General features: G+C 35.5%; 1 protein-coding gene across 2 annotated transcripts; it reads left to right on the top strand.

Annotated features, from left to right (window-relative positions):
- Window positions 1–26,924, top strand: LOC123527797 (protein DDI1 homolog 2-like). Of its 2 annotated transcripts, XM_045307472.2 has the most exons (9): window positions 1–354; window positions 5,049–5,234; window positions 8,805–8,931; window positions 9,517–9,644; window positions 10,172–10,300; window positions 11,403–11,506; window positions 16,291–16,465; window positions 18,902–18,955; window positions 21,286–21,420. In XM_045307472.2, the coding sequence occupies exons 1-8, from the start codon at window positions 87–89 to the stop codon at window positions 18,916–18,918; spliced, it is 1,134 nt and encodes a 377-aa protein (XP_045163407.1). In that variant the 5' UTR covers window positions 1–86; the 3' UTR covers window positions 18,919–18,955; window positions 21,286–21,420. The 2 variants fall into 2 exon arrangements, with proteins under 2 accessions (XP_045163407.1, XP_045163405.2); XM_045307470.2 differs by lacking the exon at window positions 18,902–18,955 and having other exon boundaries at window positions 21,286–26,924.
- The last annotated feature ends 790 nt before the right edge of the window (window positions 26,925–27,714 follow it).

Genomic DNA, 27,714 nt, shown 5'->3' with positions numbered 1-27,714 from the left:
CAAAATACTCAAACCGGATGTAGTGATTTGTAATTTTCGATTTGCGTTTCTTTGTATTTAGCAGGCCTGTTTAGGAAACAGCCATCATGCATTTGACAATTACTACGTTAGATGATCATATAATGAATGTAGAAGTTAGTGAGGACCTTGAAATAGAAAATTTGAAGGCTCAGTGTGAGTTCGAACTTGGTGTTCCGTCTGCCAATATCGTTTTGACATGGGAGGGTCGTCCCCTGGTTGAGGAGAAGAAGACATTAAAGGCGTATGGGATTAAAAATGGGGACATGCTTTTGCTTCAACAAATGAGAGGCCAACAGCAACAGGCTGCACCACAAGCAGCTGGAAGTGGATTAGGTAATGTCAAGTAATGTGATTTGTTTGTGATGACTCGGCACCAGTTGGTGACTCCTGTTTTCTCATATTCTCGGGAGCCTAAGGGGTTGTTTTTATTCCCAGTAACAGATTAACCATTTTATAAACAGCATTTGAGTGGTACTTTGTAGAAAATTCACTTGTCTTTCAGATGGAGTCATAAAATATTACAGAAATTATCCCATTTAATTATTTTGTTCAGGGTTCTCGGAAACGCCGAAATCGGCATCCCTATAAGCATATTTGGTCCCGGCAGGAAGGTCTAATAGGGGGAGTAGAAGCTCCGTATAAATCAATACATTTATCTGTATTATGCTGTCGTCCATACCTGTAAATGGGGCCACCGTGGCCGAGTGGTTAAGGTCGCTGACTTCAAATCACTTGCCCCTCATCGATGTGGGTTCGAGCCTCACTCGGGGCGTTGAATTCTTCATGTGAGGAAGCCATCCAGCTGGCTTACGGAAGGTCGGTGGTTCTACCCAGGTGCCCGCTCGTGTTGAAATAATGCATGGAGGGGCATCTGGGGTCTTCCTCCACCATTAAAGCTGGAAAGTCGCCATATGACCTATCATGTGTCGGTGCGATGTTAAATCCAACAAAACAAAATACCTGTAAATATCGACCAGTCATTAGCGATTGATATTTTGTTTTCGCCACTATCAATTAGCGTGTAATTAGCATATTACCCCATGTTAATCATGGAGCTATAACACTTTTTGTTCAAAGGGTTTACCAGTCACATGTTAAGTGGCGATAATTAGATGATCAGAGATTGATCTAAAGGGATATTGAAGGAAAAACAGCATGCGACTGCATGTGGTGATATGCTTAATTATTATGAATTAACTCGAGCTCACTTCCCTGAAGAAATTTTTTACCACGTAACTTCAAATCTTTATCAAAGGACCGATTTTTGTTGGATTAGAATAAATAAAATGGAAAAAAAACAAACAGAAAGCTGACACTTTTCTTAATTTTGTAGAGCCATAATTATAATTATTGATTATAATGTCAGATTTCTACATACAGAAAGAACTATTCTTCTTGAACGCAGAGAATGTTCCAAACGAAATTGTTGTTTAAACTCCAAAAATTAGTTTAATAAATTTAATCTTAAAACTGATGTGTGAAAAATACAATGTATTTAGATTAAAATAACAATAAAATTAAAAAAAAGGCCGACAATGAAGTTAAATTTAGTATTCCGAACTTTTAGATAAAACTGCAGAAAATCATTTAGGTTTAACACGCATTTAAATGGTGAAGAACAAAGCAATATCATAAACAAATATTTTCAGGCAACAGATTACAGTTTCGACTTGCTATTTTCATTAAAATATGTCCTAATTTTATTATTCTAAATACTCTGAATCAACAAGGCAAATATCATGTAAAAAACGACATCTTTCTCTCTGGGTAAGACAAGCCTAGATTTAGCCATTTTCACAGGGCAAAAAGTAACATTAATGTAGATATTTTCCATTTAAAAACAGATGCAGGCAATAATTTCATGGCAGAACTTTAGTTTTCAACAAAAAATTCAACAAATGCTTTCCCAGATTTTCACTGAAAGGACGAGTTAAACTGTAAGGCGTAAGTGTGTGAGTAATAGCAGAATAACCTACGGCATACGCTTCGATTGGACGACAGCATAAGATGAGATAAATGCCGCTTTCCAGTCCCCGTATCAGTTGTTCCAGGTCCTGGTATACGCGTGTTTATTGTAGTTTGGGAGTCCCCTGACTCGCGTTTCTGCAGTGAGACGCAATGAAAATTAATTGATTACGTAAATCTGCGAATACACAAGGTTTGACTCGAGAGCAAAATATGTGGGCGGAGTTACTCGCTTGTCACCGATAGCCGCGTATAGCCAATCAGCGTTGCCCGTTTCCACTACACCGCGAGACAGGTGGCATGTATGATCAACTCGAATACATGTGATTGTCGGCGTGATTGCATAAATGACAACAACGGATTACGTAGTGTTTGAAGTAACTTCGATTGTTTTCTCACGAACTAATTACCAGGCAGTTTTAAGAAACATTTTAGAAAAAGTGATAATTAGGCTTAATTATGAATGTCCGAGTAATTTTAAGATGCTGTCAATGTCGGTCTTAGTAACGTGATTATTTTTTCTGTAAAATCGCTAATGTTACTGAAGAAGCATTTATTAATATGTTGATCATAGACATACTGTGCATTCTTAATGTATTTTAGACCGAATGTTTTAACGTTATGCTCCTAATAAGTATTAAAATAAATGTATTGTTCATATATTTCTTTTCACTGTATGTTTATATAAGTTTCCACGTTTCCATTCTGAAATAAAAAAGTAAAGAAAAATTATCATGAGGGATTTTGTCCAACTTGATATTTTCACAGGATTTCGTCCAGGAAGACCAGAAACAGCGGGGACGGGGAGGGGGTGGGGGGTGTCCAGTGGTGATTTTGTCCTACATTAATTTTTGACTACATTTTACCTTTACCTTTTTATCTCACCTTAACAATATTTTGGTGAAGAATTGTGATTACAAAATGTCTGTCAGTCTACACTTAATTGGACAGTACAATAGAGGCCTGTGTTTTGACGAAACGTTTAAGTTTGCCCGTCAGTCTAGTCAGTACTTGGGACTGCAACTTGAAATTGCTAGTGAGAACCCTGTTGTTACTGTATTTGATGTCACCCTCACCGGCAGAAATGGACCAAGAGTTTCTCTTATTCCCGTGGATTTAGATTTGACTTTTCATCATAAGTAAGTTGTAGAATTTAAAACATTAAAATTACCATTGTGTACTAAAAAGATATATTCTGTAGTAAATACATCAAGAAATATGACAATCAATTGCATAATCAATAATTTATGGTAAATTTGCTAACACCACCAGAAAAAAAAAGGTTTTTTTGAAAATTGAGTAAAATGCTGATAGTTTCGTCAGTATGCGTTCAAATCACTTGAAATTTTAAAATGCTGATAGTTTCGTCAATATGTGTTCAAATCACTTGAAATTTTCAATGTGTCAGTTTTATAGGCCTACCATTCCTGTCTAGAAAATAACAAACATTATTTGACAATTTTAAGGCAAAAAAACGAGAATATGAGAAACCCTGAGAATACGAGAAACAGGGATATACCTCTAAAATTTTATTCATTCTCAAGACCTCTAGTCTTGAATCTATTTATGGATTCATACTTTTTCACAACTAGGTTAGAGATCAGATGTTCTAGGAGTACGGACCTCGGAGGCACTTTTTTCTAGATATTGTGGGTTATTTAGGTGGAAGTGTCTAGGGATCCATACCTCTAGAATCTTATTCTAGAAGTACAGATCCGTACCTCTAGACAAGCCTGTTAGGGGTGTTCTAGGGGTACTGACCTCCGTTTTTCTAGAAATTCAGGGTCATTTACATTTCAAATTTTGTCGAAAATGAAATAATAAATAACATTTAGAATCAGAATTCACCTTAAACTTGGATCTAAATCGTTTACAGATAACAACGTTCATCCGATTTGTTACATTTTCTTTCGGAACGTAAATAACCGAACACCAAATAAATCACGAGGATTCGAAATGGCAGAAAAAAAGATATAAAGATTAAACAAAATAATGTTAAATATGTTGGGGGAAAAAACTATTTTTAATTTTTTTTAATTAACCCTTAGTGTATTTATGTTTTTCACACATTTTCAGGGGTTTTTTTCGGCCATTTTTATAGCCGTTATTCGGCTATATTCCCAATGCCAAAAAGTATGTATTTTTCCCAAAATTAGTGCAAAAATTCCCAATCTACATTCTGAAAAAAAAATTCATCAAAATTGCACAACTATTGACCAAATTATGGACAATTTTGTAATGGAAGTATGTTAAAGAGGTTGTACAATGAGAAGCAAGTGTATGAGAAAGTGCTTAAACACATCCTTACTATATCCTATGGGACTAAATATTTCCCAATTTGGAACATTTACGTGTCAAAATTCCCAATTTTGTGGGTATAGGCTATGTTCCCAAATTAGCTAGAAAAAACCCTGATTTTGTAACCGTTACAATCGAGATACATGGGATGTTTTCACAAACAGTTTCTTTTACTTAATGTCGCTTAATTGATTATTAAACAATCAGTTCCATGCCGTTTATCATTATACCTTGTTAAATAACAAAATAAATTGGTGCATATTATTATGCCTAATTTATTTATTTATTTTTGCTGAATTTCAAATAGAATTCATTTAAGGGATAGATTCATTCCTTAATCTAGCTGTTATCAACAAACTAATCGGCACGGAACAGTGTATTCATTTGAAGTTCCTCGGCTACTTAGGTTTTGAAAGAGAAGACAAACAATCGGGTGAACGCTGGTATCTGTAAACCAATTAGATCCAAGTTTTAAGTGAAGACTGGTTAAGACTTACTTGTTATTTCATTTTCAACAAAATTTAACATATAAATAACCCTAAATCTAGAAAAAGGAGGTCCGTACCCCTAGAAAACCCCTAACAGACGTGTCTAAAGGTACCCCTAGACATTGGTATGTTCTACAATTGAGCTATAGATTGCTTTGGTCAGATACTAGGAATCCCAATTGGAAACATGTTCCAACTATGCCAAATGGTAGTATCAGGCTCAATTAAAGTAAAAAATATATGTTAAATCATCTGATATCTTGTATTTTCTTTCAGGTGCAGGTATTCCACAACTTGATTTCGGCAACATACAGATGCCTGGTACCTCTCGCCCCCCTCCAAAACCTGATCTTGAAGATCCGTTGGTTATACTAGAACTTATCAAGAACAATCCACATGAAAGAGCTCTGCTAAAAGAACGGAATCCACCTCTGTCAGATGCCTTAGAAAGTGGCAATACTGGTAAAATACATTATGTCATCCACGTATCTTATGTAGCATTTCTGTTGGATGCTTTTGCCACAAAACTGAATTTTGTTTAAATCGTTCATTCTTATCCATCAGAGGTTCATCAAAATCCTGAGCTGAACCTCAGATTTATTTCTTTCGTTTATTATATCTTTCGTTTATTATTTGTGAGCGTGGGCACTCATTATTACTTCTGGGAGTGGTTTCAGCCAATCAGTGTTTGCCATTATTTGGCTCTGATCAGATGATTAGAAGTTTACCTGAAGAAATAATAATATTCTTAAAAATTTCTTTGTAATTCAGCGTTGATGTCAAAAAGGACGCAGTCACACATTTCACAGACGATTTTGGTTGGTTCACGATGATTTGTCACAAAATGTCACTGATTGGCTGAAACTTTTTACCTGTAATGTAACCAAACAAAATTTCGGCGAAATGTGCCAGAGGATAAACTATGGAACCATGGTAGACCTCTGGTATGCGAGAATGAAATCATTAGATCCCAGTTAAGTTTACAGTGATTGGAAGGATTTTTTTATTATGATCAAAATGCCCCAAGATTCCTGAAATCAATGGGGTATTTTCATGATCAATGAGCAAGAGTTACAAACAAATATTTTACCCAGCTATTTATTTAGCAGATACAGTAATGTTGTACCCGTATATAACAGACTATTTTACAGTTTTTCTTCCAGTGGGTATGACTGAAACCTGCAACAGTAATTACAGGAGATGGGAAAATCCATATCACCATGATCTTATGTAACTTAAGCCATTATCTTGGCTGAAAGATACTAACTAGTACTGCACTGTGCACTGGTAGATCATCAGCATGTATAAACTTCTTCAAAACAAGCTGCTCTCCTGACATTAATTATTTTAAAAATAAATTACATAATGATTATGTGTCTGTATGGTCATTATGCATAAGCTAAGCCTATATAAGGGCCTGCATAACAATAGTACCAACTTATATGAATTTGTGGTAAAGTTATAGTATGGGAATTAGGAACTACTAGTGTGCAGGTGGCTCAAAAAAATTCCATATGCTTATTTACAAGTTAATGGTTTCATGATTTTAGAGTGTCTAACTGAAATTATGCTTGAAAATTGCTAAAGAACAACTGCACATTCTATGGAAAATAACAGTGGACATTTTAAGCTCACTTGTCACGACATGATCACATTTCGTCTGTTGCCGTCTGTCCAGCGTCGGCTGTTCACAATATCTTGTGAACACTATAGAGACTACATTTTGCAATCAATTTTAATCAAACTTGCACACAATTTGTATTGGCATAATATCTCGGGTCCTTTCGAAAACTGGCCAGATCCCATCATGGGTTCTAGAGTTATGGCCCCTTAAAGGGCCAAAAATTGCTATTTTGGCTTTTGCAGCCATATAGAGACTTCATTTATGGTTTGATTTGATACAAACTTGCAAAATATCTTTAGCAACAATATATCTTGGATTCCATGATAAAACCTACAGATCCAATAATCGGTTCTGGAGTTACGGCCCCTGATTGACCCCTGAAAGAGCCAAAATTTGTTAATTCTTACCTTGTGAACATGGTACATGTAGAAGCGACATTTTACATTTGATTTTAACCACACTTACACACAACTTAAGTCACAATAAGGCCTTGAAAACAGGCTAGATTCCATCATGGGTTCTAGAGTTTCAGCCCCAGAATGGGGCAACATTTTCTATTTTGGCCCTTTCAGCCATATAGAGATTTCATTTATGCTTTGATTTGATACAAACTTGCACAGAATATTTATCTTGATGATCTCAGGCCAAGTTCGAAAACTGGGTTGTGTGGGGTCAAAAACTAGGTCACCTGGTCAAATCAAAGGAAAAGCTTGTTAACACCTCAGAGGCCACATTTATGACCCTATCTTGATGAAACTTCGTCAGAATGTTTACTCTTGATGATTCCTAAGCAAAGTTTGAAACTGGGTCATATGGGCTCAAAAACTAGGTCACCAGGTCAAATCAAAGGGGAAGGTTTTTAACACTTGAAGCCACATTTATGACCCTATCTTCATGAAATTTAGTCAGAATGTTTATCTTGATCATTCCTAGGCCAGTTTCGAAACTGGGTCATGTGGGGTCAAAAACTAGGTTGCATGCTCAAATCGAAGCAAAAGCTTGTTAACACTAGAGGCCATATTTATGACCCAATCTTTTTGAAACTTGGTAAGAATGTTTATCTTGATGATTCCCATTCCAAGTTTGAAACTGGGTCATGTAGGGTCAAAAACAAAGTCACCACTCAAATCAAAGGAAAAGCTTGTTTACACTGCAGAGGCCACATTTTTTACCCTATCTTCATGAAACATGGTCAGAATGTTTATCTTGATGATTTGAAGGCCAAGTTTTACAGGTGAGCAATATAGGGTCATCATGACCCTCTTGTTTAATGTTAATGCACCAGTAGCACATTGTGCATGGCCTTCCCATTCACTGCACAATTTGGAAGTCGTAGGTTTGATTAATACTGTGTGTCTAACTCTAAGGTCATTGATACTCCAACTTTTGAAAGTTTGTCTGTTACTTGCAGAGTACAGGTTAATTCTCATGAGATATTGAATAACTTTGGTAAGATCAGCCAGCAGACATACTTTCTTGGAATATTTTTTGTTGAAAACTAGCGTTAAACACTAGAAAACAAACATTATTTGTAGTTACATTATATATTGTACCCAAATTTCATATTTGATAAAAATGAACAAAAGAACCGATAAATGTAAAATAAAATGTTCATGTTACAGGCAGAGTGTAAAACTAAATAACTGGCAGTCTGGCAGTATTTTTAAACAAATCTTCGATTGTTTTTACATTTAACTGTGAATGCACTCTAAAATACATAGTTTATATATTTAGCCAAGTTAAATGCATTTCATTTTGTTCAGGAATTTCAGTATACATGTATACTGTTATTGAATATCTTAATGATAAATGGTTTTAGCTATGCTTGAACTGGTAAAGAACTAATAAATCAAGAGTTAAATTTAAATACATGGCTGTCTGGTTAAGTGTTCTGGGTTTTTTTCCCCCAACATGGTAGAGTATACTTTTATTGAATAGATTGCTAGTCAATATTCATAAAAAATGTAGAAATATGAACTAGCAATTTATATAGTCAGTCATGTAATAATTTTAAATATTATATACCCTTCTCAAATGCGCTCATTTGATTGGCCGAAATGAGTGCACGCGCGAGTCCGCAAAAAGCGATATTGACCTGCAAAAGTGATAATGACTCTTGTGATGTCACTTTTTCTTATATGTTTGAAATATGGGCCAGTCAAATGAATGCGATTGAGAAGGGCATATAATATAACAATTATAGACTTATGTTGAGGTCAATATGTGTTTTTACAGACCTGGAAAAATGATATTGACCGAGGACTGACTTCGTCCTCAGTCAATGTCATTTTTCCAGGTCCGTAAAAACACATATTGACCTCAACATAAGTCAATAACTGTATAATATTTAATGCATGTAACAGTAGTACTTGTGGTAATATATATCTTCTGGTTCCCTGTTTCTGTAGAGAGGTTTGTAGAGGTGTATAGAAGACAGAGGGACCAGCGGTTAGAGAAGGAGAGAGAAAGGAACAGATTGTTACAGATGGATCCATTTAATCCTGAAGCTCAAAGACTTATAGCAGAGGAAATCAGGTATGAACTGTACATACTTGGACATTAATTCCATTATTCCACACTGAATATTTTTGACTTCACAGTATACAGCTGGAAGTTAAATGGAAGCATGTATACTTATTTTGTAAAAATGAAGCTGTCTGAAAAAAATGTCTGTAGCAGAATATCTTGAAGCAAACAACAAAACTGATGTATTGGACACGGTCAAAAATGACAAATTGTTAACTTACAATTAAACCTTTGGTGAACAGTAGAGAATAGTGAAATGAATTTGTCGTGGGTGTCTGTTGATGCCCTGTAAAATAAAGAAACAATGTTTTAATAGGAATTAAGGATCTGAAAGGGAAAACAAAAAGAACACACAATGTGAAGTGGCATCAACTTTAGGTTTATTGAACCACTCTAGAATCTGCTTCCTAAAAACCAGCTCAGACTTCATACAATAAGATGTTCGTAGCATGGCTGAAATCCAAGACAGCTGCTTTGATCAGCTGACACTTTATGCAGTATACCACCAACACCCATATTAAGTACTCTTACCTGAACACATCTGAATTTGAAGTAAAAGTTAAGCAAATAAATGTTTTTTTGTTCTCGATGCAGATTGAAGAATGTTGAGAGCAATATGGAGTCGGCAATAGAGTTTGTACCTGAGAGTTTTGGTCAGGTGATCATGTTGTATGTAGACTGTTTAGTAAACGGACATCCTGTCAAGGCATTTGTTGATTCTGGTAAGCTTTTACTTCTGATGTTAAAATAAAAATAGTAAGATACTGGGAGGATAATGCCATCGAGGTGGCTAGCGAAAGGTTGATGATTCTAGCCAGGTGTTTGCCTTTCCCTGAAAGAGCACCTTGAAAAGCTGAAAGTTGCCATATGAGCTGGACTGTCTTAGTATGCCTTAAAACACAGTAACAACAATACTAAGTTAAATGTCTGTGCTATTTGAAATAATTCTATAGATTTTGAAAATGGAGTTATTCAGTATTTGAATACACAGATTATGAAGATGTATTAACTATCACTTATTCATATTTGCCTATACAATCAAACTTCATTCGCTGAAGCTCGGATCATTCTAGCGCCACCCTTGACTCAAACTCTTCATCAGGTCCCGGCCAAACCCCTGTATAATGTTTGTTGTTCCGTTGCTCAAACTACTGTTAACTCAAACAAATTTTGCCTGTCCCGACGAGTTCAAGCGAATGAAGTTTGACTGTAATTGACGGTAGTTCTGATTGTGGGTAATGTATTACAGGTGCACAGATGACCATCATGAGTCAGGCATGTGCGGAGAGATGTAGTATAATGAGGCTGGTGGACACACGATGGGCAGGGATTGCTAAAGGTGTTGGTACACAAAATATCATAGGCAGGGTGCATCTAGGTATGAACATAGATAAACTTGTACAGGGTAATGACTGAATGGCAAACAGTGCAGGTCTTGCGGATATGCAGGCTAATCATGATCTACACTGGTTGCAAAGGCAGTCAGTAGTGTCCAGCATGATCTGAGTTAACTGCCTCGTTATGACAGTGCAGTTGATCACTTTCTGCTCTGAGGTCAGAAAGTTATTCTCAGCTTATATTAAGTATATTAACATTTAATTCTTTGGTCTGAGATATAGCTCCATTTATGGTTTAAGAGCTTCCTTCACATTTCAATGAGACAATGGCGTTCCTGTAGAACTAAGGCTCTGTGAATCTGTTAGTTTGTATACTATTTTGAGTCTTCTTTAACTTTTGACCTGACACAATAACATTTCATTGATCATGCTTGCCATAGTCATGGTACATATGTGCATCTGTAAAATATTGAAGTTTATACTAAAACGATCGAAATACAAAATGTATTGGATGTGTAAATGCTTTTGAACTAGTGTAAAATGCTGAAAAATAAAATGCTTGGACTCAGTTTCTCACACCTTTTTAAGATCTTAAAACTTTCACTAAAGTACAGCCATTTAATTTTGTTGGTTTAAATTCTTTTGGTTTCTTATAAATTTCTCTTTCTTGTGTATATAAACCTGTGGATTTTAGCCTGTTGACGGCAAGTTATTCTGCCTTTGCGACCAATGCAGACCACGATCAGCCTGCAATCCGAAATTTGCGTTTCTTGGTTAATTTTTTTTGTTAGGTCCACCTTTTCTCAAAAATTCTAAGAGCTACAGCTTTAAAACTTTGCACACTTGTTTATCTTCATTTGATGACTATGTATGCCAAGAACCATAACTCTAACCTGCTTTTTGTCAGAATTACGACCCTTTATTTACTTGGAAAATCTGAACCAGAACTCTTTCCTTGCATATTGTCCAGCACTTGCAGACGAGCGATGGTACCCGTAGGCGATGCTCTTGTTTACGGATTGACGCGACTATGAAATCAGAGGAAAATCGTGCCCCACAAACTAATGATTCACAAAGTCTAATGATTGACAGTAATGTTTTTATTCACTGATTGCCTGTACAATGATACTTGTTTAATTTCAGGTCAGATTCAGATAGGCAATGACTTTCTACAATCTTCATTCTCCATCTTAGAAAACCAACCAATGGATATGCTTTTAGGTCTCGATATGTTAAAAAGACATCAGGTTGGTAAATACAGAGTGTAAATTGTATTTGTGCAAACATTTTTTTTTTTTTTTTTTTTTTAAGAGAAAAAAAACTTGGAACGGTACTGAGGCATAGGTAATTTCAGTTGTGAAAATTTTCTTCTTGGTCTTCCATGTTAAGTATTGAGGTCTTGCAAACAGTATTAGCTTATATTTTAATGTTACTAGTAAATGAAACCCTATAATTAAGGTGGAATGCGCCCCAAATTTTTTTGCCGAATTTCGTCCTGAAATTTATACTGTATAATATTCAAGATATATGCGATTGAGTTCCGGTTTTACTTTGTCGCCATATTGTTCTTGTTTTTTGCTATTGTGTCACAAACATGGCCCCTGACGTCACTTTTCGTGCAACGCCCAGTTCCGGGTGCTTTCGGCATTTTTCCTTTCCTGCGCTCTGAATGTCATATCAATGAAAAATACAAAATATTTGTCATTTTGCATTCAGAAAATACTACTTAATGGTATAAAATTCAGCAAATTAAGATTTACGCCTAGGACGTCAGAGACGATATTGTGACGTCAGAACGGAAAAACTCAAATCAAGTTTTGTTACAAATTTTGCCTTAAAAACCAGTTTATAAAAAATCGACTCGATAAAAAAAACGTAAAACTTTGGTATGTTGTTTCACAGTGTATGTACGTCTAGTAGACACATAAATACTTAGGGGTCACCGACTTTAATTTTTCAATATTTGATGATATTTTACCCCTACCCCATTAAGACATGACACGTTTAATCGTCATTTTTTTTAACAAAATAATCTAAAGAATATGCGAAGCTGCATGTATTAACGGTAAATTCGGAATGAATTGATGAAATGAATTGACATGAAAGTATTGAGAGACATATGGTGAGATTTGCTAAGAAAGTGTTAAAGAAAAAAGTCGACTTTTTAAACATGTAATAACATTCTAGTGATTACGGACCTGAAATATCTTAACGAAATAGTTGATAAAGGGTGTAAATTATGTAAATGACATTTCGCATCTAAGGATATTATCGAAAAAGACTTTTGATCATTGGTTAATCAACATGTATTATGTGTGTTGATTCCTTGAAATGACTTATAATTATTTAGATTTAATGTTCAGATTGTGAACACGAAACTACAGTTTCTACATCTATATCCCGGGCATCCGGAGAAACAGAAACGGCATTTACTTTTTCCGTACTTCTTAAATCTGAAAGCTGCAACTGGTGAGGGTTTTATGAAATATTTTCTAGCTTTCATTATTAAGAGCTTGTAACTGCACTTGATCAGAATGTTCCCGCCAAGAAATAAATTATTTGCATCGGACCAGCATTTGTGCTTGATTGTAACAAAAAGACACTGTCTTAAGAATACTCTGCGTCTGACCAGCTGCAATACTTTATAGTCATTTGAAGATCTTTTTTTTTAAGAATAAAGTCTGTTTGCTGGACTAGCTACTCTGCCTTACTCTGACCTCACTGTCTTTGTCTCTCTCGTGCGGAAGGTCGGGGCTTTGATCGCTCATGATTTACAATAAATTAAATAGTAATTTCATATCAGATATAGGATCAGGTATACTGTTTTCGTGCTGATAATACATGTGAAATGGAGCAACAGTCCGACATGCGTCGATGAATATTTCTGTTAAAATCAGGCAAACCCTCATATCATAAAATTCATAAGAACGAAAATTCTAAATGTTTAAAACATGTTTAAGTACCTATTTTCACGAAATTAAATCATCAACTGACCGCATACTAGCTTTTTTACAAAGCAAATTTAGCATTTTGCCTTAGACTGAGAAGATTAGTAACATCTATTCTTCAAGCTTTGAATCTGCATTTTGAAACCATCAATAGGAATAACAAATGGATGATAAAAGTGGATATATTGTCCATAAGTATTGACCTGGCCCTCAACAGAGAAATAACTACTGCGTATTTATTCTTTATAGGATTTAAAAAAAATATCGCATGTGCAAGTAGCTGCGGGGACAAAACGCTTAGCCATCAATCTCGGAGTTGTGAGTTGTAGTCCTCAGTCTAACATCTTTTTTTTCAATTTTTATCTCCAAATTTTACAGGACGGAAAATTAATACACTTATCTATTTCTTTTTTATGGTTCATTTATTGAAAGAAATATACTTTTATTCAAGATATTTTGTAGTAAGTGTCGAGTAAAATATTTAAAGGTATCTAAGATAAAAAGACAAATTACTCCCGAAAATAGAACCTACAAGAGAAATCAATCTGAATTCGTGAAAATCGTCGCAAAAGATATTGTAAGAATAAATGCAAATACGGTGGTCACACTTCATTATATTGAATTTAAAAAATGGTCTGCGGTAATTTCGTACCCGTGGTAACCTGCGTGAAAGTCAGACGTTTAACTATAAAGTTTATTTGTGTAATTTTAGATCTTTTCAGGATACAATATTGCGTAAAGGAACGAAAACGTCCAAAAATATTAGCGAAGATTGATGAGTGTCGGGTCAAATACTTACGGACAATTGTACAAGATATACATTTTGTCAAAGGTGTTTCCTTTCATTAGTACATGGCATCTGAAGTTGAGATCGAATATATCATGAAAATTTCTTATAATAAATACATTTCGTTTTTAACACGAACGTGAGTTGTGTAAGCTGAAACACATTCTTTTTTACTCTAACGTCATATAGCCACAAACCATGTGGGGGGGAGGGTAAAGTTATGTTATATTGCAAAAAATTAAAGTCGGTGACCCCTAAGTATTTATGTGTCTACTAGACGTACACACATTGCGTAACAACATGCCAAAATTATACGTTTTTTTATCGAGCAGATTTTTTATAAACTGAATTTTAAGGCAAAATTTTAGCAAAACTTGATGTAATTTTTTCCGTTCTGACGTCACAAAATCGTCACTGACGTCCTAAGCATCAATTTCATTTCACTGAATTTTATACCATTGAGTAGTATTTTCTGTTTGCAAACTGAACATTATTTTGTATTTTTCATTTATACAACATTCAGAGCGCGGGAAAGGAAGAAGGCCGAAAACACTCGGAACTCGGCGTTGCACGAAAAGTGACGTCAGGGGCCATGTTTGTGACACAATAGCAAATAACACGAACCATATGGCGAAAAAGTAAAACCGGAACTCAATCGCATATATCCTGAATTTTGTACAGTATAAATTTCAGGACAATATTCGGCAAAAAAATTTGGGGCGCATTCCACCTTAAGGTTCATTAAATATGCTCGGCCGTTGTAGAGACAGCTATCTTTGAAATAAATATTTTCACCATGCAGAAATTTGCTTTTATTGTTACAGGAACTAGTTCACATGATAGAATGTGGTCAGTTACATTATGACTAACGAGTAAAAAATATAAGATGTTTTATAACGCTTTAGCACATATTTATTTTTCACACAGATATGAACAGTTAATGAATATAGCAAAACTAAAATTGAATTTCTTATTAACAATAAACAAGTCAATTATAAGCATATGAAATAATGAAAGCTTCCTGAACAATATGTTTGAATTAAAGCTAGGAATTTTAGCTCGACTATACGAAGTATATGGAGAGCTATCCTACTCACCCCGGCGTCAGCGTCTTTCCGTGCCCTACCTTGTTTAAAGTTTATTTACACTTTCTCTTTTTTTCTCCTTATCTCTGTTATTAACTGATGGATTTGCTTTAAACTTAAAATAGTTATTCCTCATCATCACCCACATTGTACGGCACAACCGCCATAATCTCACACCAATATTTCATGAATTATCTCCCCTTTCTACTAAGAATTTCAGGTTAAAGTTTTGATGCATTTTCACTCTATCCCAGTTATTCCTTAAAGGGTTTGACTCAAGCTGAAAGAAGTTGTTCCACATCATATGACACAAGACCCATAACTCTGGTACCAATATTTAATGAGTTATGCCCCTTTTACTTAGAATTTCAGGTTAAAGTTTTGATGCATTTTCACTATATCTCAGTCACACTATCCAGCAGCGAAATAGTGGTGCGCACTGTCTCCTGTGTCAGTTCTTGTTCCTTTACTGCCTATAGTTTTAGCTCTGCTGAATAAGGAATTGCTCATAATGAGCTGTTATGAGTGTTGAATATCTGACACACACTCAGTTATCCTCCTGTTGCCACAGTTTCTTTAAAGAACAAAGTCATTTTCAACAAAGCATCACAAAGATGTTGCATGGACAGTCCTCTTTCATATTCCTTCCAAACTAGGTCATCCATGCAAGATTCTGGTTGCCATAAAGAAAAAGCTTTAAAAATCTTCTTAGAAACCATCAAATTATTTTGATTTGATAAAAAAAATGGACACAATGGGGCTAGTTTTCTCTGTATGGCTATGTGGTAAATTTTGTAAACCTTCTCCTCTGAAACTGCTTGCCTCATTTCAGAATAATTCTACTGGAATGTCCCTTGGGCTACCCTCTACCAAAGTCCTTCAATTTATTTAACTGCTCATTTACTGCCCTCATTAACATGGCTGTCAAAGGGCAAGGCTAGTTTTCTGGATATGATTATACAGACAATTTTAATAGTCTCCTCCTCTGAAATCACAGGTTCAATTTTCTTTTAACTGTTCCACACAGTTCAGTGACTTTCTACAAAGTTCCATAAGATCATTTTGCTATGTTCAAAAAACATGGCTTTTCTCCATTTTCTCTGTTATCACAGCTGAATGGAAACTTTAGAAATCTTGTAAACAACTGGCCTCATTTAATAATAATAATCTAGTAATATTAATATAATTTTTTACCATTTACTTTTTAACAGTGTGTTATAGACTTACAAAAAAATGAGTTGCTTATTGGCACCACTGGTACAAGGACACCATTTTTACCAGAAAACCAGCTTCCTGCTCATGCCCGAATCAACTCACAATCTCAGGAACCAGACGAGGATCAGCAGTTGGCAGCAGCATTACAGAAATCTGCTGAGGAAGCGGCTGGTAAGGTTCTATAACTCTTAGATTTTTTCAAAGACCTAACAGGGAAAGTTAGCCCTAATTTGTGATGAATAAAATGAGTCATACAATTGAAAAATAGTGGAAAATTGTAAAATGAGTCCAGATTTTATTATGTTCATGGGTATTTTATGCTCTGATGCTGAAGAGTGTAGACTGAAATTGAAATACATAACAAAATACATTTCTGCATGTGAATGGGACTTATTATGTGGTCAGCTATGTAGTTGCCAATAGGTTTTAATTTATGGCTTGTGAATTATTCAAAATTGTTGGGCTGTAGAGTTATGGCTCTTGAATCAGTTAAAAAATTGTAAAAAATGACAATGTCTGCTGTTTAACAGGAGTAGGTCTAATCCAGTGTTAATTAAACATAGAATGCTTATGGGCATATTGTTTTTGACTGTTAAGATAACCTGTTATATAGTTTGTTGTTGTTTAGGTAAGGCTAGTGTAAAAGTCAAAAGTAGAAAATTTACAACTAGTCTATTCAATGAGTATTTTAAACGCCAAAAGTAATTTGCTATGACAAGCATGTATTTTAACTCTTATTTGTTTGGGGTTTTTTTTTGTGTGTTTTTAGCTCACCTGTCACAAAGTGACAAGGTGAGCTTTTGTGATCGCGCAGCGTCCGTCGTCCGTCCGTCCGTCCGTCAGTTCGTCCGTAAACTTTTGCTTGTGACCACTCTAGAGGTCACATTTTTCATGGGGTCTTTATGAAAATTGGTCAGAATGTTCACCTTGATGATATCTAGGTCAAGTTCGAAACTGGGTCACGTGCGATCAAAAACTAGGTCAGTAGGTCTAAAAATAGAAAAACCTTGTGACCTCTCTAGAGGCCATATTTTTCAGAAGATCTTCATGAAAATTGGTCAGAATGTTCAACTTGATGATATCTAGGTCAAGTTCGAAACTGGGTCACGTGCCATCAAAAACTAGGTCAGTAGGTCAAATAATAGAAAAACCTTGTGACCTCTCTAAAGGCCATATTTTTCATGATATCTGTATGAAAGTTGGTCTGGATGTTCATCTTGATGATATCTAAGTCGAGTTTGAAACTGGGTCACGTGCGGTCAAAAACTAGGTCAGTAGGTCTAAAAATAGAAAAACCTTGTGACCTCTCTAGAGACCATACTTTTGAATGGATCTTCATGAAACTTGGTCAGAATGTTCATCTTGATGATATCTAGGTCAGGTTCGAAACTGGGACACGTGCGGTCAATAACTAGGTCAGTAGGTCAAATAATAAAAAAAACTTGTGACCTCTCTAGAGGCTGTATTTTTCATGGGATCTGTATGAAAGTTGGTCTGAATGTTTATCTTGATGATATCTAGATCAAATTCGAAACTGGGTCAACTGTGGTCAAAATCTAGGTCAGTAGGTCTAAAAATAGAAAAACCTTGTTACCTCTCTAGAGGCCATTCTTTCAAATGGATCTTCATGAAAATTGGTCAGAATGTTCACCTTGATGATATCTAGGTCAAGTTTGAAACTGGGTCACGTGCGGTCAATAACTAGGTCAGTAGGTCAAATAATAAAAAAACCTTGTGACCTCTCTAGAGGCCATATTTTTCATGGGATCTGTATGAAAGTTGGTCTGAATGTTTATCTTGATGATATCTAGGTCAAGTTTGAAACTGGGTCAACTGCGGTCAAAAACTTGGTCAGTAGGTCTAAAAATAGAAAATCCTTGTGACCTCTCTAGAGGCCATACTTTCAAATGGATCTTCATGAAAATTGGTCAGAATGTTCACCTTGATGATATCTAGGTCAAATTCGAAACTGGGTCATGTGCAGTCAATAACTAGGTCAGTAGGTCAAATAATAAAAAAACATTGTGACCTCTCTAGAGGCCGTATTTTTCAATGGATCTTCATGAAAATTGGTCAGAATTTTTATCTTGATGATATCTAGGTCAGGTTCAAAACTGGGTCACATGAGCTCAAAAACTAGGTCACTATGTCAAATAATAGAAAAAACAACATCATACTCAGTTCAAAACTGGGTCATGTGGGAACAGGTGAGCGATTCAGGACCATCATGGTCCTCTTGTTTTTTAGGTGGGGGGAGGGAGGGAAACGAATTTTGGAAAATACATGAATCTTGGGGCAACAGTCAAACAAGGCTTGTAGTCAGAAGTAATGCGTTACGCAATTTTCAGTAGTTGACAGACTTAAACCAGAATGTGAAAAATGTATATTTTAAATGCTTGCAATATATGAAATATGCAGTATTTCTTTCTTAGATTTTACAAGGGTATTCAAACATGTTAATAACTGTAGTGAGAATATTTGTACAGTAATGCATCTTCATGAAATTTGTGACAGTTTCTGGCGTACTATATTTTTATGACTTTGCTGTACAAGGATGTGATGATAGGTTAAACAAAAGAAGAAAAAAATGCTTTACAACTTTTTCAGGCATGAATAGAAAGTAAATACTTGTTTCAGTGCTGTTAAAAGTTATTTTTATAGGTATTGTGTTTTATTACCTTGTAGTTCATATTGCGTTTGTGTTCATAATTTGTTCTTTCTGCACTTCTAACATCATCCCGCAAATGTTTAGCAAAGGTGTAATTGATCTGTGGTACCTATGCCTAATCAGTTTTCACACTACAGATATGCTGTGTTTAAAATAAATTCTGTCACATTGAAAATAAAAATTCTACTGAATTAATATCATTATAAATCTAAGGCATAGTTTTTTTAGCTGAATTTAGAGTACTGGTAGGTTGAGGTTCAACCGTTTTGCACTCATCCATTGGTTGGCGTTTACATCTGTGTTCACATTTCTATTAATTACAGTTTTGTTTGTCAGCTGTATCTAAGAAAACGGTGCTGGCAATGGATTGAAACTTTATGCTCTGTTCACTGTGATGAACTGACTTTGAATGTACACGTTCCATAACTCTTTTTTTTCTCCATTTTGCTTTTTCACAAAGTTATCTCACTTTTTTTGACTTAGAAACGTTTGGTTAAGTTTATATTGGTAAGCTGGTGTTGTAATATTTTCATGGGAATGGATTGAAACTTCATATACTTTTACAGTCTGATGATCTGACATCATGCAGTGCATGTAGGTTTCAAAACTCTATGTACATGTAGCTTTTTCATAAGTTTTCAGTAGGTTAGGCCTCTTTTTGATAGCATTTTAACAACATTACAAAAAAAAGCAATGTTGTAATAGCATTTTAACTTTTTGTATGTAGGCTGGTTTCTAAACAACCACTAGTGTATCAATTTAAGCTTCACACACTTGTTCTTTTTGGTGAACTTACAAGAAATGCGCAGATTTCATAAATTTCTTTTAGTTCCCTTTTTCAACAAAGTAACATTTGATTGTTTTTGTTTGTCAGCTGGCAAACATGAGTAGGAATAGATTTAAATTTAAACTTGGTGTGAATTTCACAGTTCCTTTAACTCTGTTTTTGATTTCTTTTAGAAATGCCCTTTTCCAATTTTGTAATTTTTAGTATTCTGAACATTTAAGTAAACTTGTATGTCATTATGATTTTAATTGAATAGCATCATTAGAGGAGCAAGCTGTTCTTTATTATGCTGTGGTCAGTAGATGACCCCTATTGTTTGTCAAATGATAAAAAAAGTTTCCACTCAATTACAAAAAAACAACATTTTGGCCTACAATTGTCAAACTTTTTAGAATGATAGCCTGTGGTCAGTTAATTGCCCCCTTGATGAAGAGGAGTGGTAGGTCAAGGCCACAGTGTCCTCTCAGCTGAAAATCTTTCTGTTCTGTAACTAAAGAGCACTTTGGCCTACAATTATCAAACTTCATAGGATGATTGCCTGTTGTCAGTGTATGATCCTTGTTTTGTTGGGAAAGGTAGGTTAAAGGTCATAGTGAGTAGGTTAAAGGTCATAGTGAGTAGGTTAAAGGTCATAGTGATCTTGACACTGAAAATAGGACAGGATATCATGCGGGTGTTTTACAAACAGCTCTTGCTATAATATATTTATTATATATGTATGTAACCCACTTCCTGAAGTAATTTTAAAGGATAAGAAATTGTTACTTGTTAAAATGAGATAAAATTTTGTAATGTTCACTAAAAGGCACTTTCTAATATAAGTTTTAATGGTTAAGTTTGCTAACATTTTTTTCACAACACACAGTAATATATTAGCAGTATATATTGTATTAGTTAATTCTGCAGTGAGGTTTTCTATATATACTGAACATGTTTTGTTTGATAAAGTTAGGAGAAGTTCAAAAAAAGGCAGGTCTTTTGTTTCAAACTAAGGTACTAGTGTTCACATTCTGTTTCCAAATTTTTAACTTAAGTAAAAATGCTTGATTTTTCTAAAAAGACAAAACCATTGATAAATGCTGAGGAAACACTGGAAGATTTATTACCGTATGGTAGTTTAACAGTTGTTTAGTTAAAATACATAAGTCGGCATTACTAATTTCAGTATATAAGCAGGCTAACCGTTGTGGTATGCTTAAATGTAAAATAACGACATTCTCTTGTATTTAAACATTAGGATATATATACATTTCATGTTAAAATTAATTCAAAGATTTTGGTCTGTTTTAAACTTTTAACATTTAGCCTGCTGGTGGCAGGTGATTCTGCCTTTGCGACCAGTGCAGACCAAAATCAGCCTACACATCCATGCAGACTGATCATGGTCTGCACTGTTCAGAAATCAGTCAGTAAATTTTCAATGAACACCCCTTTGAATAATAAGTGGTATTGCCCAAATTGAATGATAGACCAGTCCATTTTAGAAATTTAGCAGGGTAAAGATTTAAGACCTGCTTTTGTTCTTTCTTTTTCCAGGAGGTTCAAACACAAGCACATCAAGCAAAAGTGATTCAGACAGGTCTAAAACATTAACTGCTACACCACCAAATCCCGGACAGTCAACATTAAGTGGTGGTGCCACATCTAATGGTGCAAATAGTTCTCAGTCATCAAGTTCAGGATCATTCTCAGCTCAGGCTGGTGCCAGTGGCGCTCAGGCAGCATTTTCCGAAACTGTGATAAGGAGACTCGTTGAAAAAGGATATAATCGCCATGACGTTCTTGAAGCTCTGACAAATGCTAATGGTGATGAACAAAAAGCTTCCATAGCTTTATTTGCAAAATCTTTGAAGTTTTAACGAATGCTTATAGCTTAAGTTTGAAGTATGTATCATTCCATTAAGTATTACCAATTACCAGATATACCTGTTGTCTTAACTGGGTCAGCTGCATCATTGACAGATCTCAGCAGTTACCTTTCTGGATTGTGTGTAAAAAATGGAAAATTGATCAAAATTTGTTCAGCATATACATGTATAATATAGTTCAATAGACAAGGTTGAAGAAACACGGTTTTATGTTCAATCTTTGTGGAAACACCATGCTCTGCTTAAGCCATTTTTGTAGCCTGCTTGGTTAATAGTATGAAAATGTAATATTTTCACAGGCAAGAAATTTCATGGTTTTTGTTTGTTTTTTTTTTTTTTTTTTTTTTTGCCAAAATGGATGTTTCACAGGAATATGAATTTGTAGATTTCAGCCTTTTTACATATAATGAATGGGCATTTTACTTGTTCTTTGGGAACATATTTTGTGAATTGACCCATAAATGAGTGCAATCTATGAAAGTTTGTCCCAAGTGAATATTCATGATTTCACAGTCTAGAGCTTAAAACTTCCCATTTTTAGCTCACATGTCACAAAGTGACAGTGTGAGCTTTTGTGATCACGCAGCGTCCGTCGTCGTTGCGTAAACTTTTGCTTGTGACCTCTCTAGAGGTCACATTTTTATGGGATCTTTATGAAAATTGGTCAGAATGTTCATCTTGATGATATCTAGATCAAGTTTGAAACTGGGTGACATGCGGTCAAAAACCAGGTCAGTAGGTCTAAAAATAGAAAAACCTTGTGACCTCTCTAGAGGCCATATTTTTCACAAGATCTTCATGAAAATTGGTCAGAATGTTCACCTTGATGATATCTAGGTCAAGTTCGAAACGGTCACGTGCCTTCAAAAACTAGGTCAGTAGGTCAAATAATAGAAAAACCTTGTGACCTCACTAGAGGCCATATTTTTCATGGGATCTGTATGAAAGTTGGTCTGAATGTTCATCTTTATGATACCTAGGTCAATTTCGAAACTGGGTCAACTGCGGTCAAAAACTAGGTCAGTAGGTCTAAAAATAGAAAAACCTTGTGACCTCTCTAGAGGTCGTACTTTTGAATGGATCTTCACGAAAATTGGTCAGAATATTCACCTTGATGATATCTAGGTCAGGTTCGAAACTGGGTCACATGCCGTCAATAACTAGGTCAGTAGGTCAAATAATGAAAAAACCTTGTGACCTCTCTAGAGGCCATATTTTTCATGGGATCTGTATGAAGTTGGTCTGAATGTTTATCTTGATGATATCTAGGCCAAGTTCGAAACTGGGTCAGCTGTGGTTAAAAACTAGGTCAGTAGGTCTAAAAATAGAAAAACCTTGTGACCTCTCTAGAAGCCATATTTTTCACAAGATCTTCATGAAAATTGGTCAGAATGTTCACCTTGATGATATCTAGGTCAGGTTCGAAACTGGGTCATGTGCCGTCAAAAACTAGGTCAGTAGGTCAAATAATAGAAAAACCTTGTGACCTCTCTAGAGGCCATATTTTTCATGGGATCTGTATGAAAGTTGGTCTGAATGTTCATCTTGATGATATCTAGGTCAATTTCGAAACTGGGTCAGCTGCGGTCAAAAACTAGATCATTAGGTCTAAAAATAGAAAAACCTTGTGACCTCTCTAGAGGCCATACTTTTGATTGGATCTTCATGAAAATTGGGCAGAATGTTCACCTTGGTGATATATAGGTCAAGTTTGAAACTGGGTCACGTGCCATCAATAACTAGGTCAGTAGGTCAAATAATGAAAAAACCTTGTGACCTCTCTAGAGGCCATATTTTTCATGGGATCTGTATGAAAGTTGGTCTGAATGTTCATCTTGATGATATCTAGTTCAGATTCAAAACTGGGTCACATGAGCTCAAAAACTAGGTCACTATGTCAAATAATAGAAAAAAAACGACGTCATACTCTGTTCAAAACTGGGTCATGTTGGGACAGGTGAGCGATTCAGGACCATCATGGTCCTCTTGTAATAGGGAGTTATTGGTTTTTATCCTGGGCAGAGCAGTATGCTCTACATTGTGATTGACTGAGGACAGTGCATCTAAGATTAGTCATCTGCCATCTTTACTTTATGTGGGAAAGTTGTCAGTTACTTGTAGAGAACAGGGTAATACTGGCAGGGAATCCAAGAACACAATTTTGATAAGTGAACTGACTGATCAAGGAAATGAAATACTGTAAAAAAAAAAATAAACTACTTAAAACCTTTACACAAACAAAGCAGCTGATTAGATTTAATATTTTAGCTAGTCACAGGAAGTGAAAATCACATTTTTAAAAAAGAAGTGGAAATGCACATAATTTCTGTTATTTTTTGCCTCAAAATTTGAAATGATTACATTTTGAAGATAAAAAACACTGTTTCTTTTCATTTGAAACAGCTTTGAAAACCATATATTAAACATTTTTTCTTTGTGTTTTATTTTGTGAAGTAAAAATTAAGACAAACGCGTAGTTAGCCATGTTGAATTTTATTTATTGACATAGTGGCAAAGAATTACATACCCATAATTATAGAGTACCAGTAAGTGGCAGGTTCAGAATATTTTATTTTGGTGTCTTTTCCAACTTACCTGGTATTCAGACACATCCATCTTTGAAGCATGTATAGAAGTTGTTAGTAATGGTTCAGGGTTCTAGCCAGAAATTTTGGAAGGCATTGCAGTAAAATTTTGAGGCACCAAGGACGGAGCAGAGAGTGCAGTAAGGGTTTCCCCTCCTCCTGGAGGGCATATAGAGGCCTCTCCTAGAATAATTTGGTTTAAATGATTCTTTGGCGCATTCTAGTGTTGTTAGATTTTCAGATCGGTGCCGCTGGTGCAGTGATTTATTTTTAGTGGTGCCAGCATGGTGCCGGTTTTAATCTATTTTTAGCTTACCTGTCACATAGTGACAAGGTGAGCTTTTGTGATCACCCTTCGTCCGTCATCTGTCCGTCAGTCTGTCGACAATTTCTTGTCTGCACAATAGTGGTTTCATTTATGATTTTATTTTAACCAAACTTGCACAGAACTTGTATCACCATAAGATCTCGGTTCCTTTCTTGAACTGGCCAGATCCCATTATGGGTTCCAGAGTTACAGCCCCTGAAAGGGCCAAAATTAGGTATTTTGACCTTGTCTGCACAATAGCAGCTTCATTTATGATTTGATTTTTACCAAACTTGCACACAACTTGTATCACCGAAAGATCTTTGTTCCTGTCTTGAACTGGCCAGATTCCTTCATGGGTTCCAGAGTTATGGCCCCTGAAAGGGCCAGAATTAGCTATTTTGACCTTGTCTGCACAATAGCAGCTTCATTTATGATTTGATTTTAATAAAACTTGCACAAAACTTTTGTCACCATAAGATCTCGGTTCCTTTCTTCAACTGGCCAGATCCCATAATGGGTTCCAGAGTTATGGCCCCTAAAGGGCCAAAATTAGCTATTTTGACCTTGACTGCACAATAGCAGCTTCATTTATGATTTGATTTTAACCAAACTTGCACACAACTTGTATCACCACAAGATCTTTGTTCCTCTCTTGAACTGGCCAGATTCCTTCATGGGTTCCAGAGTTATAGCCCCTTAAAGGTCCAAAATTGGCTATTTTGGCTTTTGCAGCCATATAGAGACTTCATTTATTGTTTGATTTAATACAAACTTCCAAAATATCTTCAACAACAATAAATCTTGGATTCCGTGACGAACCTGTCAGATCCAATTATAGGTTCCAGAGTTATCTTATATCTGATTACCTCCCCTGATTGTAATCAGAATGGATTTATATCAGTAAGTACTTATAGGACTTATTTGAAATTTCATTATTGTTGGACTGAGACAATCAGGGTAGATAACTATGGACTGATTTTATGTCAAATTACCTCCCTTTATTTCAAATTAAAATGGGTTATCTCTGTAACTAATGAAGATACTGATCTGAAATTTCATTTATGTCAACAGATGGACTTGGACAATCAGTGAAGATACATATTGACTGAATTTATGACAAATTACCTCCTTTATTTTTTATCTAAATGAATACACCTTAACAGCTTCTAATGAGATTGGTTTGAAACGATCATATCATTTTGAGCAATGGTACTCAGGTGAACGGCACAGGGCCCTCTTGTTTGATTTTTAGATCGGTGCCGGGGGTGCCAGTAATGATCTGTTATTGGTGGAGCCGGTATGGCGCAGTTTATATTAGATCGTGGGCAAATTTGATCAGGAGTATGGGGAAAACGTAGAGTATTTTATGCAAACAGGACACTTATCTTGGCATGTTGGTTGCTATGTCATGATGCTTTTGCAATTAAGGGATGGCAGGAATAGTAAGGGATGTCAAATATACAGCTCAAAGCTGGAGGGCATGTCACATCCGACATGTGATAATAGCATGGCGAGAACCCTGCTGTTACATATAAAGAATAAATTAATGCTGTTTCAGTTTCAAGGAACACCATAGGTTAACTTACCACCATTATGTAATCAACATTAACTGCTCACCCAGTTTTGTTTTTTTTCCCAACCAGTCACATGCAAGTCATTTTCATATATTTCCATTACTTATTGATGACAAGTGTACAGACTATACAATACATGTGTCTATAAAGAGGGTTATTAAGCGACTGATCTGTTTACAACTGCATTGAAAAAGTAGTAAAACTTTAAGTCAAATAGAAGCTATGAAGTGAAATCTTCAAACCACAGTTGGTGACTATGATTTCAATCTATGTTTAAACCATATCTGTCTTGGTAGTAGAGAAAGCAAAGTATTAATTCTAACACTGTCGTTGCTTCACAGGCTGCTGAATTCTTACTCATAACCCAAATTTTACAGTTTACTTCAACAGATGAGTTCTGCTGTAGTTACTCGGACTATAATAATTATCCTTACTTCTGAAATGAAGACACACAACATTGCAATACTTTCATGACTTTGGAAAATAACGGCCATTTAAAAACAATTCATTATATTCTTGTTGAAAATGCCTTAGATATACCATTATTAGCTTGTATTTCCTTCATGATATTGTACTTTTTTAAGCTCATTGTTTAAAATGTTCCTAGCTCTTACATGATTGAGCAGTTTGAAATGTTTCTGAACTTGTTTTGACCAACATATATATGCAATAATTATGTCATTTACACCAGAAATGTCTTTGCTACTTGTTCTATTGTTAATGAGAATTTTCGAAGACATAGTGGTTGAAGCATATAATGAAATTAAAGTGCTAAATTGTTCTTGTGTTCACAAACTGTCTACACCATTTTGATAAGAAAATAAATGAAATAATCAGACAGATTTTGTTTGTGATGGTTGGTAAAATTATTATACCTTGCTAAAAGCAAGAGGGATGTAGACATACACATCTAACTCGATGAATACCAGTTCAAAAAAAAAAATTCTGGACAAGCTGAAAGGAATGTCTATTACTTAGTCCATCTGTCCATAAGAGATTTTACCGTTTTGCCTACAGCCCATTTCAATGAGCCGGTTAAGTTCATACTTGCACTTGGTATTCCTTGTGGTAAGACGAACAAACCGACATCTATATAAATGACCTTAACTCTTATATGACCTTCACCTTTCAACTTGAAATCTTTATAATATTTTTATACCCCAAAAGGTGGGCATGTTAAAATCGCACTATACGTCCGTGTGTGTGTCTGCATCTGTGTAAATTCTTGTCCAGGCTGTAAATCTGCCATCCATAAAGGGATTTTGAAATAACTTTGCATTAATGTTCACCATAATGAGACGACGTGTCGTGCTCAAGAACCAGATCCCTGGCTCCAAGGTCAAAGGTTAACAGGGTCTGTTTCGTGTCCAGTCCATAACTGCCATCCAATAAGGGATTTTGAAATAACTTGGCATAAATCTTTACCATAATGAGACGGATGTTTTGTGTGCAAGACCCAGACTACAAGGTCAAGGTCACACTTAGAAGTCAAAGGTTAACAGCGTCTGTTTGGTGTCCGGTTCATAACTCTGCCATTCTTCAAGGGATTTTGAAATTACTTGGCATAAATGTTCCCCATGATGAGACGACATGTTATGCGCATGATCCAGACCCCTAGTTCTAAGGTC

The sequence above is a fragment of the Mercenaria mercenaria genome, chromosome 14 (assembly GCF_021730395.1).
Source record: "Mercenaria mercenaria strain notata chromosome 14, MADL_Memer_1, whole genome shotgun sequence".
In the NCBI taxonomy this organism is placed as follows: Eukaryota; Metazoa; Mollusca; class Bivalvia; order Venerida; family Veneridae; genus Mercenaria; species Mercenaria mercenaria.
The sequence above is the reverse complement of the archived record's forward strand: the minus strand, read 5'-3'. Positions and strand labels throughout refer to the sequence as shown.

Coding starts and splice junctions, on each gene's coding strand:
- LOC123527797 (XM_045307470.2), top strand. CDS start 87: ATGCATTTGACAATTACTACGTTAGATGATCATATAATGAATGTAGAA. Junction 8,932..9,516: donor CTTATAGCAGAGGAAATCAG/GTATGAACTGTA, acceptor TTCTCGATGCAG/ATTGAAGAATGTTGAGAGCA. Junction 16,466..21,285: donor ATCTGCTGAGGAAGCGGCTG/GTAAGGTTCTAT, acceptor TTCTTTTTCCAG/GAGGTTCAAACACAAGCACA.